General features: G+C 43.7%; 1 protein-coding gene across 3 annotated transcripts in view; it reads right to left on the bottom strand.

Moving 5' to 3' along the window:
- The window catches only part of LOC122550126 (5'-AMP-activated protein kinase subunit gamma-2-like), a 461,224-nt gene that overhangs the window by 376,939 nt on the left and 69,844 nt on the right, over window positions 1–14,441 (bottom strand). For 2 of the 3 annotated variants that reach the window (XM_043690749.1, XM_043690748.1), the window contains exon 1: window positions 11,594–12,073. The exons of the other annotated variant lie outside the window; for it this stretch is intronic. In XM_043690749.1, coding sequence (XP_043546684.1) covers window positions 11,594–11,677 — 84 coding nt within the window. In that variant the 5' untranslated portion in view covers window positions 11,678–12,073. Of the gene's footprint in view, window positions 1–11,593; window positions 12,074–14,441 lie in introns of those variants that run through there. 3 annotated transcript variants of the gene reach the window in all.

Below are 14,441 nucleotides of genomic sequence, written 5' to 3'. Positions count from 1 at the left end.
AGTGTGGTGGTAGATGGTAAATATTCAGCCTGGAGCCCAGTTACAAGTGGAGTTCCGCAGGGATCAGTTCTGGGTCCTCTGTTGTTTGTAATTTTTATTAATGACTTGGATTAGGGAGTCGAAGGGTGGGTCAGTAAATTTGCAGATGATACGAAGATTGGTGGAGTTGTGGATAGTGAGGAGGGCTGTTGTCGGCTGCAAAGGGACTTAGATAGGATGCAGTGCTGGGCTGAGGAGTGGCAGATGGAGTTCAACCCTGTCAAGTGTGAGGGTGTCCCTTTTGGAAGGACAAATAAGAATGCGGAATACAGGGTTAACGGTAGAGTTCTTAGTAAGGTGGAGGTGCAGAGGGATCTTGGGGTCTATGTTCATAGGTCTTTGAAAGTTGCCACTCAGGTGGGTAGAGCTTGTAAGAAGGCCTATGGTGTATTCGCGTTCATTAGCAGAGGGATTGAATTCAAGAGTCTTGAAGTGATGTTGCAACTGTACAGGACTTTGGTTAGGCACATTTGGAGTACTGTGTGCAGTTCTTGTCGCCTCACTTTAGGAAAGATGTGGAAGCTTTGGGGAGGGTGCAGAGAAGATTTACCAGGATGTTGCCTGGAATGGAGAATAGGTCGTACGAGGATAGGTTGAGCGTGCTAGGCCTTTTCTCATTGGAACAGAGAAGGATGAGGGGTGACTTGATAGAGGTGTATAAGATGATTAGGGGAATAGATAGAGTAGACAATCAGAAACTTTTTCCAGGGTACAACAGAGTGTTACAAGGGGACATAAATTTAAGGTGAAGTGTGGAAGGTATAGGGGAGATGTCAGGGGTAGGTTCTTTACCCAGAGAGTGGGGGCATGGAATGCACTGCCTGTGGGATTGGCAGAGTCAGAATCATTGGCGAACTTTAAGTGGCAATTGGATAGGTAAATGGATGGGTGCTTAAGCTAGGACAAATGTTCGGCACAACATCGTGGGCCGAAGGGCATGTTCTGTGCTGTATTGTTCTATGTTCTATGTTCTATAAATGCATAAAAGTGGATAAGTCACCAGGACCTGATCAGGTGTACCTGAGAACTCTGTGGGAATCTAGGAAGTGATTACTGGGCCTCCTACTGAGGCATTTGTATCATCGATAATCAGAGGTGAGGTGTCAGAAGACTGGAGGTTGGCAAACATGGTGCCACTTTTTAAGAAAGGTGGTAAGGAAAAGCCAGGGAACAATCGACCGGTGAGCCTGACATTGGTGGTGTGCAAGTTGTTGGAAGGAAGACTGAGGGACAGGATTTACATATTTGGAAAGGCAAGGATTAATTAGGAATAGTCAACATGGCTTCGTGCATGGGAAATCATGTCTCACAAACTTGATTGAGTCTTTTGAAGAAGTAACACAGAGGGTTGATAAGGGCAGAGCGGCAGATGTGATCTATATGGACTTCAGTAAGGCGTTCAACAAGGTTCCCCATGGGAGACTGGTTAGCAAGGTTAGGTCTCATGGAATACAGGGAGAACTAGTCATTTGGATACAGAACTGGCTCAAACGGTAGAAGACAGAGGGTGATGGTGGAAGATTGTTTCTCAGACTGGAGGCCTGTGACCAGTGGAGTGCCACAAGGTTTGTTGCTGGGTCCACTTTTTTTCATCATTTATATAAATGACTTGGATGTGAACATAGGAGTTAGTAAGTAAGTAGTAAGTAGTAAATTTGCAGATGACACCAAAATTGGAGGTATAGTGGACAGTGAAGAAGATTACCCCAGAGTACAACGGGATCTTGAACTGATGGGCCAGTGGGCTGAGAAGTGGCAGATTGAGTTTAATTTCGATAAATGTGAGGTGCTGCATTTTGGAAAAGCAAATCAGAGCAGCACTTATATACTTAATGGTAAGGTCCTGGGGAATGTTGCTGAACAAAAAGACCTTGGAGTGCAGGTTTATAATTCCTTGAAAGCAGAGTCACAGGTAGATAGGATAGTGAAGAAGGCGCCTGGTATGCTTTTCTTTATTAGTCAGAGCGTTGAGTATATGAGTTGGGAGGTCATGTTGCGGCTGTACAGAACATTGGTTAGGCCAATGTTAGAATATTGTGTGTAATTCTGGTCTCCTTCCTCTCGGAAGGATGTTGTGAAACTTGAAAGGCTTCAGAAAAGATTTAAAAGGATGTTGCCAGGGTTGGAGGATTTGAGCTATAGGGAGAGGCTGCTGAAAATGTGTTGCTGGAACAGCGCACTAGGTCAGGCAGCATCCAGGGAAACAGGAGAATCGACGTTTCGGGCATAAGCCCTTCTTCAGGAAGAAGGACTTATGCCAGAAACGTCGATTCTTCTGTTCCCTGGATGCTGCCTGACCTGCTGCGCTGTTCCAGCAACACATTTTCAGCTCTGATCTCCAGCATCTGCAGACCTCACTTTCTCCCCATAGGGAGAGGCTGAACAGGCTGGGGCTGTTTTCCCTGGAGTGTCGGAGGCTGAGAGGTGGCCTTATAGAGGTTTATAAAATCATGAGGGGCATGGATAGGATAAATAGAGTCATAGAGTCATACAGATGTACAGCATGGAAACAGATCCTTCGGTCCAACTTGTCTGAGGTGGGGGAGTCCAGAACAGGAGGGCTGAGGTTTACGGTGAGAGGGGAAAGACATAAAAGGGACTTAAGGGGCAACATTTTCTACATAGAAGGCGGTGCGTGTGTAGAATGAGCTGCCAGAGCAAGTGGTGAAGGCTGGTACAATTACAGCATTTAAAAGACATCTGGATGGGTATATGAATAGGAAGGGTTTAGAGGGATATGGGCCAAGTGCTAGAAAATGGGACTAGATTAGGTTAAGATATCTGGTTGGTATGGATGAGTCGGACCGAAGGTCTGTTTCCGTACTGTACATCTCTATGACTCGATGTCATCTACATGGATTTGAGCAAAGTTTTCACAGTATCTTACGGAAATGACAAATTGCTCAAAAATTAGAAAGCTTGGGGATCCAACAGAGTGAGACCATGGATGAACCAAGAGATCCACTCGCTATTGAAATCCAGGCCTGAGGGGTACAAGTCAAGCAACCCTGATCTATACAGGAAATCCAGATACAACCTTCATAAGATCATCAGAGACGCCAAGAGGCAATACCAAACTAAGCTTGACTCCCAAACAAACCACACGGACCCCACCCATTGTTTGGGGCAAGGTTTATGTGACATAACAGGCTACAAAGTGAAGTTGAACAGAATCACAGGTAAAAGTACATCCTATCCTGATTGGACGAGCTCAATGCATTCTACGCTCACTTTAAATAGAAAGTCAGTGATGCAATGTCACGTATCCCAACAGTCTCGGATGCTCCTGTACCTATAGTCATTGCCGCAGATGTTACATCAACCTTTTTGAGAGTGAGCCCTTGGAAAGCAATTGGCCTGGATGCAGTCCCCGGCCATGCACTCAGATCCCATGTGGACCAGCTGGCAGGAGTATTCACTTTCATCTTCAACTTCTCCTTACTATGATCTGAAGTGGTGACTAGCAAATCCTCCTTTAGACCCAGGACAAATACATACCAAACAGACTGGTGATTGATGAAAGCACAACATGAAGGTCTGAAGAAAAGAAACTGACAAAAGGCCTCTCCAAAGGTGTTACCTGATCTGCTGCATGTCCTGCATTTGCAGGCATCTTTAATCTCTCCTCATAACAATCTTAAGTCCCCACCTGCTTAAGAAAACCACCATCATTTTAGTGCCAAAGAAATATCATGCAGCGTGCCACAATGACTACCATCCAGTGGCTCTGATCTCCGTAATTATGAAGTGCTTTGAGACTTTAGTCATGGCCCACATCAACTCCAAACGACCATATTTTCCAATTCACATCCTGGTGCAACAGGTCCACAGCAGATGCCATCGCCCTGGTCCAACACACAACCCTGATAATAAGGATCTTGATAACAAGGATGCCTACATCAGGCTCCAAGTTCCAAGGAATGATGTTCACCAACAAACTATCCTGGTCCACTCATGTCGACACAACAGTCACAAAAACACAACAACACCTCTACTTATTCAGGATGTTAAGGAAATGTGGCATGTCCACAAAGACTCTTACTAATTTTTATAGATGCACCATAGAAAGCATACTATCTGGGTTCATCAGAGCTTGGTATGGCAATGACTCTTTCCAAGACCGCAAGAAACTACACAGAGTTGTGAGCACAGCCCAGCCCATCACACAAACCAGTCTTCCATCCACTGATTCCATCTATACTTCCCGCTGCCTCGGGAAAGCAACCAACATAATTAAAGACCTCTCTCACCCCTTTTATACTGTTTTCCACTCTCTTCCATTGGACAGAAAACATAAAAGTTTGAATACACGCATGAACAGATTCAATAACAGCTTCTTCCCCACTGTTATCAGATTTTTGAACAGACCTCTCAAATGTTATTTTTATTCTCTCTCTCTGCATCTCCTCTGTGGTTGGAACACTGTACTCTGCACTCTGTTCTGCCACCCTGTTGCACTTTGTATGGTACAAGCTGCCTGTACAGCTCGCAAAACAACACTGTCCATTGTATTTCAGTACACGTGAAAATGATAAATCAGTCAAGTTGGACTGAAAGTTGGCTTAGTGTCAGGTAGATAATGGTTATGGTCATTGGGTGCTTTTGTGACTGGAAGATTGTTTCTAGTAGGGCTCTACAGCCCTCATTACTGGGTTCTCAGCTGTTTATGGTACATTTAGAAGTACCGCAAATACAAGGTGGAGCAGATGCGATGGGCTGAATGGCCTGTTTCTGCTCCTGCATCTTAGAGTCATCATACAGTATAGAAACAAACCCTTCTGTCCAACTCATCCATATCGAACAGGTTTTCCAAACTAAACTAGTCCCATTTGCCTACATTTGACCCATATCCCTCTAAACCTTTCCTATTCCTGTACCTGTCTAAATGTCTTTTAAATGTTGTAACTGTACCTGCATCCACTACTTCCTCTGACAGTTCATTCCACATATGAAAACCCTGCTCCCCATCTGTGAAAAAGTTGCCCCTCAGGTCTTTTAAATCTTTGTCCTCCTGCCCTAAAATTATACCCCCTAGTTTTGAACTCCCCTACCCTGGAGAAAAGACCTTTGCTATTCACCTTATCTATGCCCCTCGTGATTTTATCAACCTCAATAAAATTATCCCTCATTTTAAGAACTTAATTAACTCATTGCCTGTTTCTTAACTCTCAGGAAGGTATGTTCCACCCATTACTCCTGTGTTCACTGATCTGCACTAGAACCAACACCCCAATTTTAAAATTTTAATCCTTGGCTTTCAAAAGCCTCCATGGCCTTGTGCCCTTTCCCATGTGTAATCTCCTCCAGTCTTACAGCCTTGCAATTAAGCAGCTCTAATGAGTCCTATTTTTATAAATACCAACTTCATACTTGCCAGCTTCTAATCTTGAGCAATTCTCCAAGGCCCATTGAATTTGCCATCACTTCAGCCTGTGCCCTGCAGATTTGTTCCATCTCCTTCAGCACCCTAGGAAATATGGCACCTGGCCCAGAAATTTGTTAGTCTTCAGTCCCTTTAATGTGTGAAAATTGCTGGTGAGAGTTCCTTCCAGTCTTCAGGATGTCTCGAAATGTCTTGACTGCACTTCAAAAGCAATTTACTGGCCAACATTACTGAAACAAATATTGCAGCCAAGCTGTACACAAAGAATAAATTAAACAAATGATCAGGTTATTTGCCATTTGAGGGGGAAAAAATGCTATTTTTCCTTTAAGACTTAAATTGCTGCATGCCCAACAATGATATTAACAAATGGGAGCAGCAGTGTTTAGTTTTGCACTTTCCCCTGCATTTTCATTCCAGCTCAACATTTCCTTGTGCTTCTTCCAAAAGTTCTCTCTCACCTTCCTACGTTGTTCCTGTAGGAAATGTACAGGAACTCATTAATTTTTAAAAAAAATCCTTGGTATCAATTTGATTGACACTTGTTTCTCTTCGTGATTCTTCTCATGTGTATTCTTTTAATTACAAGGCATTAAAGGCAACATAAAAAAAATTTCTGACAAAGTTTGCTAATGGGCTCTCAGCCTGTTTAGGTTGAAAAGTATCCCCATTGAGTCAATGTCCAAGTTGAGACTGGATCTGTATTTTCCAAAGGTTCACTATAACTTCCTTGTTTGTGGGTTTCATTTCTTAATTTACAAAGCCTGTACGTATTTTTAAATTACTTTTCCATGATTTGTGCATATAAAATCCCCAAGCAACTCTCTTCCTCCATTACTTTTTAAATTGCATCCTTCATTTTATATTTCCTGACCTTGTTCTTACTACCAAAAAAAGGACTTCATAGCTCTCTGCATTAACCTTATTTGCCATGAGTCTGTGCATTCCACAAGCCTGTAAAGAACCTCATGAAATCTATCACTAACCTCCTCAAAGTTCACAATCCTTCCAAGTCTTGTGTCATCTGCAAATCTTGAAATTGTGCCCTGCACCCCAATGTTTAGATCATTAATATAATGATGCTGTTGTTGTCACCACCTTTCCATATAGCAGAGACAGACTCATGTCAGAATGCTGGTGAACTTCCAACAGTGGTGTTTCCAAAGGACACAGTGGGGTCAAACATAAAACAACACTGAGGCAACATTCTCACTGAAACCAATTCCTATAGCATTATTCATCATCCCAAATCAGCTTGACTTCTCTGGACACTGCCAATAATTGGCTTCTGAAGCAGATGCCCTTCTCTTAAGGATGTCACCCAAGGAGGACAGGAAAATTATTTTAAAAGGATACTTAGGAGGCCTGAGTGAAATAGGAAGTAATCGTGGGAGGAACTTGACATGAAACCCAGCTATGCGCTGGCACCTCATCTCACAAACCATGCAATAAGAATCTGACTAAGCAAATGCTGCTGTGATAGAGATATGAACATCGAGGAGAGAGAGCTCGAGAACTTCCTCTTACTCAGAGCAAGTCTTGGCTTCTCTGCCTATGGATCTTGGCTCCAGGACTGGCATTCTGAATCACCCAGGGTTATATTAACCGTGAACACATCATCCTTGTTTTGAGGGACTCATGATGACGTCTACAGAGTACTGTATTCATAGAATCTCTAGTGTGGAAACAGGCCATTCAGCCCATCAAGTCCACAGCGACCTAGGCCCCTAACTTATAACCCTGCATTTCCCATGGCGAATCCAATTAGCCTGCACACACCTGGCAGTACAGACAATTTAGCACGGTCAACCCATCTAACCTGCACATCTTTGCACTGTGGGAGGAAACCAGAGAACCCAGAGGAAACCCACACAGACACAGGGAGAACGTGCAAACTCCACACAGACAGTCACCTGAGCTTGGTACTGAACCTGGGTCCCTGGCTCTGTGCTAACCACTGAGCCATCCTGTTCAATTCTGGGTAATAAACATTAGGAAGGATGTGATAAGATTTACAACAATTGCTTAAGAATGAGGGACTTCAATTGGATTATATAAGATGATATTGTTTTCTTTTTGAGAGGAAATTTGATTGATGTGTTCAAAATTATAAGAGGACTCGAGACACATACACACAGAATATTCGCACTACTCACAGACCTGAATGGCAAGAGAAGGAATGACAACATGAGGTAGAACAAAGAACAATACAGCCCTTCAGTCCTTCAAACCTTTGCCAACATATTTTCCCCTTCCATATTAAAATTGTCCTCATTTACATGATCTTTATCCCTCTGTTCTCTTCCTATTCAAGTATTCATTCAGGTGCTTCTTGAATGCCGCTGTTGTGTCTCCTTCCAACATCTTCTCTGGCAGCGCATTCCAGGCAATCACCACCCTTGCTACAAATGGGAACTACAAGGGCAATGGATAAGGAAAACATGCCAGTCTATAGGATAGATCTGACAACGAGATGACTTGCTCATGCAGACAGCCAGCCTGGGCTGAATGATTACAGCATTAAAGGAGAACATTGTACCATTCCAATTACAGTGTTCAATATCAGTTAGTCTCGGAAACAGAAACAGAGATTGAAAAAAAGACAGCATTGGAAGAGAAGAGAAATGGCAAAAGTAAAAAGAAATATAGTTACTTGCTACAAAGAGAGGTTGGATATGCTCAAGTTGTTGTCTTTACAGCAGAGAAGGTGGTGTGGGGGAACTTCAATCAGGTATATAAGATTATGTGGGGCATGGACAGGATAGGTAGAAAGCAGCCATCCTCCTTCATGTAAGGGTTAAAGGGTAATAAATTTCAGATAAAAGACAGGAGACTTAGAGGGGATTTGAGGAAACATTTTTCCACCCAGAGGATGTTGGGTATCTGGAATGCACTGCCTAAGGCAGGAACTACTTGGATGAACACGTGAAATGTCATAATATTCAAGGTAATGGGCCAAGTGTTCGATAGTTGGACTTGTGTAAATTTAGAGTCATTTAGTCTAAATTTAACGGCGGCACGGTGGCACAGTAGTTAGCACTGCTGCCTCGCAGCGCCAGAGACCCGGGTTCACTTCCCGACTCAGGAGACTGACTGTGTGGAGTTTGCACGTTCTCCCCGTGTCTGCGTGGGTTTCCTCCGGGGGCTCCGGTTTCCTCCCACATTCCAAAGATGTGCAAGTCAGGTGAATTGGCCATGCTAAATTGCCCGTAGTGTTAGGTAAAGGGGTAAATGTAGGGGTATGGGTGGGTTACGCTTCGGCGGGTCGGTGTGGACTTGTTGGGCCGAAGGGCCTGTTTCCACACTGTAAGTAATCTAATCTAGTCACTGCAGACTTGATGGACTGAAGGGCTTCGTCTGTACTGTATGATTTTATGATAATTTTAAATTACATGCTGTTTAAATGTCCAACAATTAAAACTAGAAGTATACTGCTCTATGATCAGAAGAAATAAAATTTCATGTTTGTAAAGATTAACTTTTTAAACTAGAGGAGCCCATTGTCAGCAATTAACAACTGGCTGATCTTCAGTAGAACCTCTGACAAGTTTAAATAAACACAATAGAACCTTCAATGGCTCCAAATGGGCCACATGACATTGAAGGCAAGCCCCAGTTTTTTTGCAGAAGTTCTAATTATATCTATCACATACAAGCACAACAAACTCAATGTCACTGACCCATTCTCTGGGTTAGCCAGACATTGGGATGGCCACCATTGTGGAAAAGACAGTGAAGAGACATGTCCCGGGCTGCAAACTCCCCATTTATTCAGGCAGCTTCCCCTTTTTGAAATTACTGCAGCATTTGTTCTCAAACAAATGTGAGCACCATTCACATCAGTGCTATTGTTACCAGGAAATGATGGGCAAATCTATTTTTTTTAGTGATGTCAACTGACAGATAAATATTGACCAGGAAGCCAAGGATAACGACTCAGTTCATAGAAATAGTGTCATCAGAAGATTTGTGTATCTGCTTCAGAGGGTAGGCTGGGTCGGCGGTTATCCATTCAGCTGAAAGACAGTGCAGCACTTTTCTCATGGCTTCATTTTTTTTTAAGAAAGCTGCAGGTCCATGGAGTTCCACTTAGAGTCATAGAGATGTACAGCACGGAAACAGACCCTTCAGTCCAACTTGCCCATGCCGGCCAGATATCCCAACCCAATCTAGTCCCACTTTCCAGCACCTGGCCCATATCCCTCCAAACCCTTCCTATTCATATATCCATCCAGATCCTTTTAAATGTTGAAATTGTACCAGTCTCCACCACTTCCTCTGGCAGCTCATTCCATACACACACCACCCTCTGCATGTAAAGGTGCCCCTTAGGTCTCTTTTATATCTTTTCCCTTTCACCCTAAACCTATACCCTCTAGTTCTGGACTCCCACACCCTAGGGAAAAGACTTTGTCTATTTATCCTATCCATGCCCCTCATGATTTTATAAACCTCTATAAGGTCACCCCTCGGCCTCCACTCTGGTGGTCGTGAACATCAATCACATCAAGCCCTATGGCTGGCGTAGAAGTGCTCCAGGCTTGACCTTACTGCCCTTGGCTCTGATTACCTGCTGCACAAATCACTGGCTCTATATCATTGCCTGAAACTCAGTCCTCTTATAAATTGGGATCCCAGTCAAGTCCAATATTTATCCACTCTCACTGTTAAAGCTGACGGAAATGGTCTCAAGGTTCACCTGCCTTTGACGTCAAATTCAACTGAACGTGCTCAGGTTATGTTTTTTAAGAAACAAACTGTTCCTGCCAGTGGCTGAACCAGCATTTATTACCCATTCCTAATTGCCCAGAGGCCAGTTAAGAGTCAACCACATTGTTGTATTTTTGGGGTCACATGTAGGCCAGATCAGGTAAGTATGGCAGATTCTCTAAAGGGCATTAGAGATTTTTGAAGGAAAGTTCACCGTGAATCAATGTCAGAGCAAGTTCAACTAAAATGACGATGTAAAATTAATTTAGCTCTTAATTTGGATGTCAGCTGGAATTCCTCTAAAATGGAGCTCAGTTCTTGAGTTAGGCACTATTTTTCTGCATGACTAGATTGGAGGAATTCACACAGCTGGATGGATAGATGAGCTCTTTATTACTGGTTCCACTCTCAGTAGCAGTTTCACAACCCTTTAGTTGATGCAGAAGCTAAGCAGAGAACCTACTCCAGTTTCTCTGACCCAAGTAAATCATGGTCACAATAATCAAAAATAATTTACCTATACGTGAATTAGTATGGTGTGTGCTACTGTTAATCTGGCATATTCTATCTCATCTTCTATTATGCCATTTAGCAAATGAAGATAAATTGCCACAAAGCAAAAGCCAAATACTTTCAAGTTTATTCCCTTTGGATTTGCGTTCGTCCCTCTTTGAAATGGTGTTGGATTTAAATACTTGGACAGGAATTCAGACGTCAATTAGCTAACCACCCACATGCTTTTGGTGTTTGTACATGACTCAGCAGGTTACAATAAATCCAGAAAGGCTGAGCTTTCAAGACAATTCTTCCTACCAAAAACGTTGGCTTCGGTTAAGAAAAAGTGGAAGAGTTAATAGTGCATTCGACTGTATTTACAATAAATCTATTTCCCTGTCCCAACTATCAAGAGATCGCGATCCTGCTTTCGATCGCAAGGTGCTCATTCGCACAGGTCATGCTGCTAAGTTCGCCTCTTCCACCTCCCGCCCCCCGCACCAAAAAAAAGGAAATTCGGTTTTAATGAGCCCCACACGTCGCTCTTTGAACTCTGTTCTACTCAATAATTTCCTCTTCTGAAAAAAAGGGTAAATAGAATGTATTGACATCCCTTTGTATTTAATTGTGTCTCTCTGCGGACCCTGGACTAGGTACAAGAATAACTCATTTCATTCAACTGAAGGAATTCTTGTGATGTGTTCAATCGGCCTCGATACCCTGAATTCAAGGCTGAGCCTCATCGCCTGGCTTCCCTTGTGGAAGAAGGCAACTGCAGCAGAATTTCCTGTCTCAACTTCCCCATGTCCAACGAGCCTCGCTTGCAGTGTTTACCTCTGTCCATGAGCCAGACTGCAGCTTGGCGCTGAGACACCACCTCCCATAACAAAACAAACACCCCCGCCAGTCTCGCTTTATAAACACGTTACAGAGGGGAGGGGACGGAAGGACAGCAACTGCACCTACCGGGATATTCAGGCGCAACATGCGCCTCTTGTTCCTCTTCATCCCGCTTTTCCTCTTACTGGAATCCACGGTTGTGCTTCCCATCGACTCTCCTGGATAGAGGGGAAGGAGGGAGACAGGGATTCGGGAGATTCCTGCACTTGAACCTGCGTTTAGCTGAAACCTCTCTCTCCTGAGAAGGAAGAGGAGATACGATGCTGTCTAACCCTCTCTGAAAACCCCCTTCCTAAAATCGCCTCCAACCGCAACAACCCTTCATCTCGGGGGAGTTTTTAATTTGTCAATCCTCCCGAAAGTGCCTAAGCCATTACAGTCAGCTTTAAACACGGGGCTCTTGGCTTTGAGGAGCTGTCTGTTATTGTTGTCTCTTCGCCCTTTAGCCAGCACACGTGAGTGTAGCAATTCCCAATCAAGAGAGACTCCAGACGAAAACAAACGCACATTGAGATAGGGGGAGACCGCACGTTTACTTTTTAAAGGGATGGACGCGATTGAAATAACAATATGCCCCCTTTCTGAAAATCCACGCCCTGTGAAATCAAATCACAGAATGCAACGGGGGAAACGATGTTTAAAGCGCTTGTCAACAGCCGTCTGTCCCACGTTTAAAGGGGGAGGGGAACTTCTTGTGGAAAGTTTTTAAAATGTAAAGTTTCAGGAAGTGAAGAGTTCACTCGATGGTGCTGGTGTCAATCTGACTGCCCGACTGTGTTCAAAGTCCTGACACATTGTATCGTTTGAACCATACTGACGGCCGCGGGTAGGAAACCGCAACAATGTAACGCATTGGTGACTGATAACAAAGTGTTTGATCCCAAACTTGTATAATTTTCCAGTTTATTTTAATCTCACACACAAACTCTGCTCAGTACATCTCTCTAGGCAAAAGTGAGGACTGCAGATGCTGGAAACCAGAAACTAGATCAGAGCGGTGCTGGAAAAGCACAGCAGGTCAGGCAGCATCCGAGGAGCAGGAAAATCGACGTTTCGGGCAAAAGCCCTTAATCAGGCATAGACTCAGTATATCTCTCTCCCTAGAACCAAAGTTCCAGGGCACAAGTATATTGTGATCCTTATAAAGTGTTATAAGTTCAACAAGCAAAGGGCGGCGCTGCTGGATATTTATTATTTTAAAAACTCAAGAACCTCCTACGGCTTCTAGAGACATATTTTGATCAAACTTTATTTTTCTCATATCTGCTGTTTGAAGTGTGGTTAGCCAATGTTCCTAAATTGATTTATTTTGCCTTAAATTGCAAAACTCCCCCTGTAAGGAAGATTTAACGTGCAACCAGTTTTGAAAAGGGCGAGAGGGGAAATAAAACACCTACAGCCTGTAAAAGCAAGGATCGCCGTATATAAAAAATACCAGTGGGACCTGCGCAGCTCCTCCGGACCAGGGCGGGAGCTCCAGTGCCGGATTTTGGCCTGTTACACCTCCCCTCCACTCCCCACAAATCCGGGATATCGTGTCCCACCGCGATTTGGTTTTATTTTAGCAAATGTGTGCAAAAGGAGACAGTTAAGAAGAGGAGCAAAGTCAACCCGCATGCATTTCCTCGGCGTCCACTGAAAGGGTGCGAGCTCCATGATTGCACATTATTAAATGTATGTGATTGACGTGGATATTGCAATAACTCCAATCGAGAAACCTCCCTCCCGCGTTAAACCGGCACGGTGGCTCGCACTGCTGCCTTACAGCGCTACGGACCCGGCTTCAATTCTACCTGCGGGCGACTGTCTGCATGGGTTTCCTGCTGGGTTCTCCAGTTTCTTCCCACAGCCCAAAAATGTGCAGATTAAATGGATTAGCCAGGCTAAATTGCCCATCGCGCCCAGGGATGTGTAGGTGGATTAGCCAATGGAAATGTAGAATTAAAGTGATGTGGTGAGCCTGGGTGAGATACTCTTCGGAGAGTCAGTATGGACTTGTTGGGCCGAATGGCCTGTAGGGATTCTATTTGTACAACGAAACAGACCTCCCCACTTTAGGTACCACTGCACGCTGCCTTTTGATGCGCGGGTGAAGAATGCAATGAAATCAGGCGTGTTTAATAAGTCGAGTGATTGTGTTTTTTTTAAAAAAGGATGTGAGTCAAGCTGAGTTTATTTTTCAAACTGCAGTTAATGCTTTGGACGCGGGGATGGAGAGTCTGTGCAAACAAATCAACTGGGCGATCCTGGCTACTCACTCATTCGGGTCACATCATGATGACAAGTACTGCGATGTAAATCAATTTAGGAAAAGTGTAAAATAATTAATCAAAATGATAATTAAAGGACAGCAAAAGTTCATACCCTATTAATTAAAATCAGGTCCCTTCTAATCCAAAACACGCATCACCACTTTCAAAGTCACTACTTAATTCTGGATGGGGTTTTGTGGCGCAGGTGTTGTGTTGCTACCTGGAGGTGAGGAATTCTGGGTTCAAGTCCCATATGCCTAGGAGGTACTGTATAGCATATCAAAACAGATCGATATTTTTAAAAATGCTATAATCCAACATCAAATGTAAGGCCTGCAAGGCTATATGGTTGCTTCAATGTAATATGATTATTTTTATAGAAAATATGGAGGAGTGTTCTTCTGTCACTCATGTTGTCTTCCTTGCTAAGTATGTCCAAACTTTTCTGTTCTCAATTCAGATTTCCAGCATATTTGTCATCGAGATGTACAGCATGGAAACAGACCCTTCAGTCCAACCTGTCCATGCCGACCAGCTATCCCAACCCAATCTAGTCCCACCTGCGAGCACCCAGCCCATATCCCTCCAAACCCTTCCTAATCATATACCCATCCAAATGCCTCTTAAATGTTGCAATTGTACCAGCCTCCACCACTTCCTCT

The sequence above is a fragment of the Chiloscyllium plagiosum genome, chromosome 5 (genome assembly GCF_004010195.1).
Source record: "Chiloscyllium plagiosum isolate BGI_BamShark_2017 chromosome 5, ASM401019v2, whole genome shotgun sequence".
Classification (NCBI taxonomy): Eukaryota; Metazoa; Chordata; class Chondrichthyes; order Orectolobiformes; family Hemiscylliidae; genus Chiloscyllium; species Chiloscyllium plagiosum.
This window is presented reverse-complemented; position numbering and strand designations above follow the sequence as displayed.